This window comes from Bison bison, unplaced genomic scaffold, assembly GCF_000754665.1.
Source record: "Bison bison bison isolate TAMUID 2011002044 unplaced genomic scaffold, Bison_UMD1.0 scf7180017864063, whole genome shotgun sequence".
NCBI classification, from domain to species: domain Eukaryota; kingdom Metazoa; phylum Chordata; class Mammalia; order Artiodactyla; family Bovidae; genus Bison; species Bison bison.
This window is the reverse complement of record NW_011494635.1, coordinates 15,197,264-15,205,428: the sequence shown is the minus strand read 5'-3', so window position 1 is coordinate 15,205,428 and position 8,165 is coordinate 15,197,264. Positions and strand designations below refer to the sequence as shown.

The window sequence follows — 8,165 nt, the reverse complement described above, 5'->3', positions numbered from 1 at the left end:
TTAAATAAGCAGGGTGACAATATACAGCCTTGACGAACTCCTTTTCCTATTTGGAACCAGTCTGTTGTTTCATGTCCAGTTCTAACTGTTGCTTCCTGACCTGCATACAAATTTCTCAAGAGGCAGGTCAGGTGGTCTGGTATTCCCATCTCTTTCAGAATTTTCCACAGTTTATTGTGATCCACACAGTCAAAGGCTTTGGCATAGTCAATAAAGCAGAAATAGATGTTTTTCTGGAACTCTCCTGCTTTTTGCATGATCCAGCAGATGTTGGCAATTTGATCTCTGGTTCCTCTGCCTTTTCTAAAACCAGCTTGAACATCAGGAAGTTCACGGTTCACGTATTGCTGAAGCCTGGCTTAGAGAATTTTGAGCATTACTTTACTAGCGTGTGAGATGAGTGCAATTGTGTGGTAGTTTGAGCATTCTTTGGCATTGCCTTTCTTTGGGATTGGAATGAAAACTCACCTTTTCCAGTCCTGTGGCCACTGCTGAGTTTTCCAAACTTTTAAAACAGGTACAGCCAAAAATTTTTAGCTGTTCAGTCCTGTTCCCACCACCACCTACAGGTAAAAGTTTTGGCTTGGGTTTATGTTTCCTCTCATTTGTTTTTTGCGCTTCTCTAATATTGATTTTTTTCCCCCCACAAACAAGATTTGTGTCAACTCTGCATTGTCAGATAGCAGGATTTTTTAGCAAAAAAATATGTATATAATGCTAACATGTACTCAATAGACTAGTGTAAGCATAACTTTTACATGCACTGGGAAACCAAAAGATTTGTGTGACATGTTTTAGTGAATATTTGCTTTATTGTGAGTCAGAAACCAAACCTATGGTGTCTCCAAGGTATGCCTATATACACTAGTGTATATTCATATGCCCCCCTCCCTTGGACAAAAGTCAGCACACTCTATGCATCAAAGAAACACTTATTTTTTAAAAAGGTGTACTTACTTCTATATATAGGCTTTTTGGAGGTTTCATATCCTGTGTGATGTCCAAACCTTCATCTCCTCCCAATGACCTCATGTAGGTAGCAAGGGACTTTTTATAACGATTGAACCAGTCCATCTGGAAACATAAAGATGGCCATTTGACAAAGGTGTAAGAAAATAAATTTGTAGAAACTGTACACTAAACCTTTCAAAAACACCACACATGCCCACATGCATTTTTACTATGACCATTCATTCAAACTACAAATATTATTGATTGCCTATTATGAACCAGGCACTGGTACCGAGAACAGTAGGTATTGGTCATTCTGCATATTGGTACCTACAAATGCAGAATGATATACCACTTTCAAGGACTGGACAATTCAGTATTATAATAATGTTAACTGATCTATAGATCCAAGTCATTCTCAATCAAAACTCCAATTGTTTTAAAAAAATCGAACTTGACAAAGGAGTCTGAAATTTGCATGGAAATGCAAAAAGCCAAAAATAGTCAAGACACTTGAAAAAAGAAGAACAAAATGGGAAAACTTAAGAAGTATTACAAACTTACATTCAAGCAGTATCAAATCAGTACAAGGACAAATAGACTAAAAGAAAGCCCCCCACAGACATGCAACTTGGCTCATACATTAGTCACAAAAATCTATTCCAGTACTGTAGATCTTTGTGAAAGATAAAACAAGATAACTCCAAAAAGACTGTACAGAAAAACATCCTCATAACCTTCACTAGTAAAGTGTGTGCGTGCATACATACACACGAACACCCCTCCCTCAGGTTTAATACTTTGCCAGAATGACTCTCAGGACCCAGGAAAGCACTGTCCTGACATTCACTGTTGTACTGTAGTGAAAGGAATACAAATTAGAACCAGCCAAAGGAAGAGACACCCAGGGTGAGGTCTAGGAGAGTCCCAGATGTGAAGCTTTGATGCAACCCACTCCAGTACTCTTGCCTGGAAAATCCCATGGACAGAGGAGCCTGGTAGGCTGCAGTCCATGGGGTCGCCAAGGGCGTGACTGAGCGACTTTACTTTCACTTTTCACTTGCATGCACTGGAGAAGGAAATGGCAACCCACTCCAGTGTTCTTGCCTGGAGAATCCCAGGGACGGAGGAGCCTAGTGGGCTGCCGTCTATGGGGTCACACAGAGTCGGACACGACTGAGGTGACTTAGCAGCAGCAGCACCCTGAGGGATCAGGACACACCACCCTCTGGGCACACTGATGTGGAACAATGCACATGATGTTGTGTCAACCAGGGAAGCTTACACAACTCTGGAGTGTCATGACATAGGCTGTATTGATTGATCAAACCATGATGCAATGAATCACAGGTGATGGAGCCCTCCTTCTAGCTCCCCTCTTCTCTCTGCAATGATATCAAGAGGCTAAAAGCCTCAAACCTGAGGGGAGAATGGGAACCTCTGAATTTGTAGCCAGTTGGTCAGAAGGGAGAGTGTCCCTGGGAACCCCCAAACACGGCTGGCGTCTGAAGTGAGGGCAGTCTTAACCTATGAAGTTTGGTCTAACTAGGTAGTTAGTGTCCGAAGTCACTGCAGCAGATGCTATGACCTTCACTTTGTAAATGAGGGAATTTGGCACAGGGAGGGATGGAGTCACCTGCCTAGGATCTCAAAGAAATAGAGCCAAGGTTTCTACATGAGTTTGCTTGCCTTCAATCCTGTGTCCTTAAATATTGTGCCTCAGTGACTGGATAAATCAAGAATTCATCACACATTCACAAAGATAAGCAAAGTACGTGTGTGCGTGCGGAGTCTCTTCAGTCGTGTCCAATTCTCTGTGACTCTATGGACTGTAGCCTGCCAAGGTCCTCCATCTGTGGGATTATCCAGTCAAGAATACTGGAGTGGGTTGCCAGGCCCTCCTCCAGGGGATCTTCCCGACCCAAGGATAGAACTCACATCATTTAACGTCTCCTGCACTGGCAGGCAAGTTCTTTACAAGCGCCACCTGGGAAGCCCCAAGCAAAGTATGTACACACACATATTTTATGAAAAACCTCCAAATAATAATGCCAGTTTTAAATCCTACTGATGGATCACTAGCAGCTAATACAACGGGACCCTTTATTTTGTTAAGTAATAGTAGTTTTCCATACAGCATTTAGAATTACTCCTACCATTCTCAAATAGACCAAAAACTACTGAAAAGCAAATGTTAAAACAAAAAGACAAATACTATAAATACTATTACAAAACAATGCCAGGGGGCTTCCCTCATAGCTCAGTTGGTAAAGAATCTGCCTGCAATGCAGGAGACCCAGGTTCGATTCCTGGGTTGGCAAGATCCTCTGGAGAAGGAACTGGCAACCCACTGCAGTATTCTTGCCTAGAGAATCCTCATGGACAGAGGAGGCTGGCGGGCTACAGTCCACGGGATCACAAGAGTCAGACACGACTTAGCGACTAAACCACCACAAACAATGCCAGAAGCTCAGCCAGTTTCTGAATTTACAAATTTGAATAAGAATGCTAACTTACTTCTTCAGCAGACATGTGAAATCGTAAAGCACTTGGCAAGACACTGCCATATTCCCACCTGAGTGCTCTAATCCGAAGCAGCCGGTCATACCTAGAACATTAATATGGTATTGGATCAGAAGCTGTCTTGATCAGGAGAGGCTTAAGACTCAGGCACCAGAAGGTAACATGTGGACTTTGATTTGATTCCAGAGGCAAACAAACCACTGTAAGAGGACACCTTTGGGACAATGTGGAAAATAAGAATAGACTGGATGGATGCTGTGAAGGTATGTTCACTGCTCTAGGTGTGAGAATTATACAGAGGTCATGTGAGAAAAGGCCCCAAAGGCCCTTATTTCTCAAAGATGCATACGAAACTATTCAGTGGTAAAATGTCTAATGTTTAGCATAGACACACAAAAAAAGATGAAGCAATTATGGCAAAATGTTAAGAACTGTGACCTATATGATGGCTCCATGGGGGGTTGTAATATTATTCCCTAGTTTTAAGAATACTGTAATTTTCCATAATAAAAAATGTTTAAGTGGAAAGAGAAAATTCAGAATGTTCATAAAAGAGAGACACCTCTAAGAATTTCTGATACCCTCTTGGATGGGAACCCTCCATTGCTCCCTGCCACCCCTGCAAACACAGAGACGCTCACAGGTAGGCTACAGTGCAGCGCTGATTTCTTAGCAAAGAACAGTGTCGAAACTTGATGGTTGGTATCAAATCACCTCGTCCACTTGACTTTGCTTCATTCCTGGTAAAACATTTAAGGAAAAGACTGTCTACTGAGTACAGGTTAAATTTTCAAAGTCAGCTAACAACTAACTCCATACTTGTTTTTAGCCATTTATGTCAGTAGTTAACCTACCTAAATAGTACCTGCCTCCACATTGGAGCTTTTGCTAACAGAATAAAATAGAAAAGAGCCAGGGAATTCCCTGGTGGTCCAGTGGTTAAGACACTGCACTTTGACTGCCGAGGGCACAGGTTCAGTTCCTGGTCAGGCAACTAAGATCCTGCAAGCTGTGTGGACAAACTTAAATTCTTTAAAAAAAAAAAAAAGAATTTAAAAATACCTAACTAATTTGCCTAGGATCATACTCCCATTGTTTTGTTTAGCCATGTGGCACATTGTGTTTTGCACACGGATTAATTTCCATTGTCTCCAAAAGACAACTTTTTGCCTCACTTTTTAGAATCCCTTTTTCATGCTGGGACAGGAGATCAAGTATCATGGGGCATAATGTTATGGCCTCACATCATGTTCTCATCCGTTAGATTTATTCTCCATGTTGCTTATAGTGTGCTCTTGATTATAATGAAATAGCACAAATAAAATACACCCAACTTAACATCAAAGTATTTGATTAAATACACAAGAACTTCCTTAAAAGATTCACATTTCCATGTGAGCAATTAAATAGGAATAGATTTCTTCTGACAAAGAATTTTAACCAGAAACTGGTAATAGTGACTGTCCTGCCCAGAACCAAACTAGGAGGATAGGGCACAGAATTTTGGGGGATCATTAATTTCCCAATGGTATGAATATAGGAAAGTCATTCCCTTACTGGACCAAGGCCTGTTCAGTTACCTCCTAAATAGGTCTGTAAACTGTTCTCTTTTTCCCTAGTCTGGCTCACCCTTTTTATCACCTACATGACCACCATATTCCCTCTCAGTCCCACCATCCACTGTCCACATGGCAGCCAGGGTGATTGTTAGAACACAAACATGCCACCACCTCCCCTACATGCTTAAAAATCTCACCTGGTGTTGCCTTTGCCTGCTCACTAAGTTTCAGCCACACTGGCCTTTGGTAATGATCAGGTCCCTGAGCATCCCACCCTCTTTCATGACTCAGGGCCTTTGTACATGCTATTTCTTCCAACTAGAAATGCTCTGTGCCCACAATTACTTCCTCATTAAAACCTACTTATTCAGGCTCCAGCTGAAGTGTCTCTTCCTTGGAGACAATTTCCAGGATTTCTCAATCTACTAATATTTTCAGTGCATTACTCTCTTCACAGCATTTTCCTTTACAGCTGGTAGTTCCACCTGGTTTACCTCTTTCTATGGTATCAAATCCTTCCAAATCCTCATTCTCATAAAGTGAGATAAGGACTCTAAAGTCAAATGCTCCTCCACCCATCCAAGAAATAGTTCTTGATCTTCAACTATGTTTGCACTTTAGGGTCCTTCACACAGAGGGAGAAAATTTTGGTTTTACCCTCTTCATTTCTGCTGTTTACAATTGAAACACCAGAGCCCTTTATCAGCTCATAACTGTTGAGTGCATATCTGTTGCATGAACAAATGAATGACTTGGGAACCTGAGTTCAGGACTTTCCATTTCCCTTACATTTATTGCAGACCTCTTGCACACCAGTTCCTCGTTCATCGGTATCTATCATTAAACACAGTCACTGCAAAGTGTTTCTACTCTTCTATGTAATCCACAAACCTTAACAACACGCTACTGATTTCTATGTCTAACTAACTGATGAAAACACCACCTAACAAGGGCAAGGAAGAAATCTCATGTTGCAGACAGACTTCTCCCCAGGTTGAGCTCTCAATAACTCATTTTTCCTCCAGCAGTCAGTACTCTTGCATCTTATTTTTCACCCAGTCACAGGATCCTCTGAAGTCTGTTGTTCAGCCCAGATTCTCCACTGTGCCAACTACCATGGTTGGCTCTAAATAGTCTCCAACTCCAGAACCCTTTAACCTACCACGCTGTAACGTTCTGCAGCACGAATTCCCAGGGGATTTCACTCAAGCTTTTGGAAGTCACTGCTGCTCCTGCTGAATTTGCAAACTGCCTGTTCTCCCTTTAAACCAGTAAGGCCTCACCTGATGGAAACAACACACTTCACTTGTTAGGTCTGTTACTTGCTCCTGTCTCATCTCTTTTGGATCCACCCTAAATCCTTTCAAGTCACACCAGTCAAACAGTAACTATTTATCAAACACCTACCATGTGCCAAGCTCTATTTGGTCCCTATAGACATAACAATCATTAACACAAATCCTACTTCTGTATAGCTAGGGTATGATCAGGGTCACAGAGAATTAAAAAAACCAAATCATATCTTTTTAGATATGAATATTAAGATGATCTGACTTCAACATTGTATTTCTTAAATTCTTTTAAAATATCAAGCTTCCCAACTTACACATCAGATTGGTTTTGCTCGTATAAAGCTTTCATCTCCTCCAGAACTTGCCTCAGTCCATCTTCCTGGAACATATAAAATTACACTCATTAATTCCCCCACCAAGTTTGTAGCAATACTTTATGCTTATGTACCTTATGAAAAACCAATAGTCCTTCCACACCTACTAAGATGGCTATAATAGCAAGTGTTGGAGAGGATGGGGAGAAACTGGAACCCTTCTACAATGCAGGTTGGAATGCAAAATGGTACAGCCCTATAGAAAACAGCTGTGTGGGTCCACAAAAAGTTAAATTTAGAATTACCACATTATCCAGCAATTCCTCTTCTAGGTATACACTCAAGAAAACTGCAAACTTAAGTTCATACAAAAACTTATGCACAAATATGCAGAGCAGCATTATTCATAACAGCCAAAAAGTGGAAACAATCCAAATGTCCAATTGATGAACAGATAAGCCAAAACGGTATGTCCATTCAATGGAATATTCCTCAGTCAAAAAAAGAAATGCTGATACACACGACAACATGAACTTCGAAAACACTGCTTAGTGAAATAAGCCAGACAGAAAAGGACAAATACTGTATGATTCCACTTATCTGAAATGTCTAGAATAGGCAAACTCATAGAAACAAAGTAGATTAGAGGTTACCAGGCTGAGGGGGAAGGAGTGGGGAGTTACTGCTTAAAGGCTATAGTTTATTTGGGGTTATGAAAAAGCTTTGGAAATAGGGGTGATAGCTTTGGAAACATAATTAATAACATAATTAATGCCATTGAAATGTACACAGAAAAATGGTTAGAAATGGCAAAGTTTAAGTTATGTATCGTTTACCACAATTAAAAAAAAAAAAAAAAGGAATGAATTGCCAACAAAATACACAGTCAACAGACTGGGCTGAGAAGTCAGACAGAAAGGAGTATATACTGTATGCTTCTAACTGGCCCAGTACAGAAAAGTTTGCAATTCCTGGCATGCTGACTCCAGAAATACAATAAAAAAGACAAATATAATCTGTAGGGGAAGGAAAATCCTTGGTTGCCTAGGGCTGCAGATGGGAGGTAGCTAGTGCCACAAAAGAGAAAAGGGAATCCTTGGGATAGCAGAAATCTTGGTTGGGTTGCTGGTTACAAGGATTGTATACATTTGTCAAAACTCAAAGATCTATTAAAATGTGTACTGTATTATATATAAATTATACCTCAGTAAAACTAATGACAAAAAACCAACAGTCTACAGAAGTAATAACACATGACAAAAGCATGTAAATAACTTGTTATTTATTGGAAAAGAATCTTAAAAGGTTATTACCCAAAAAACCCCCCCAAAACCTACACACTGCTAGGATAGAAAACAGAAAGGTCAAAGGAGTTTTTCTGCTACCTACTTGGGCAAATTTCTAAAAAACTTCCCTTGGAAGGATAAAAACGTTAGAATTATAAAATTCATAAATGTTATACAATGTCTGTCAAAAAGCAACCCCTACACCTGAAACACTGTAAATAAACTACATTTCAATTAAAA

At 40.3% G+C, this 8,165-nt stretch overlaps 1 protein-coding gene across 3 annotated transcripts in view; it reads right to left on the bottom strand.

The window, feature by feature from the left end:
- Positions 1-8,165, bottom strand: part of GINS1 (GINS complex subunit 1 (Psf1 homolog)) — a 17,844-nt gene that overhangs the window by 6,572 nt on the left and 3,107 nt on the right. For 2 of the 3 annotated variants that reach the window (XM_010836529.1, XM_010836531.1), the window contains 4 exons: positions 6,640-6,704; positions 4,116-4,214; positions 3,469-3,559; positions 958-1,074 (listed from right to left, as the gene is read on the bottom strand). In XM_010836529.1, the coding sequence (XP_010834831.1) occupies positions 958-1,074; positions 3,469-3,559; positions 4,116-4,214; positions 6,640-6,704 (372 nt within the window). The remainder of the gene's footprint in view (positions 1-957; positions 1,075-3,468; positions 3,560-4,115; positions 4,215-6,639; positions 6,705-8,165) is intronic. The other variant, XM_010836530.1, reaches the window with a different exon arrangement.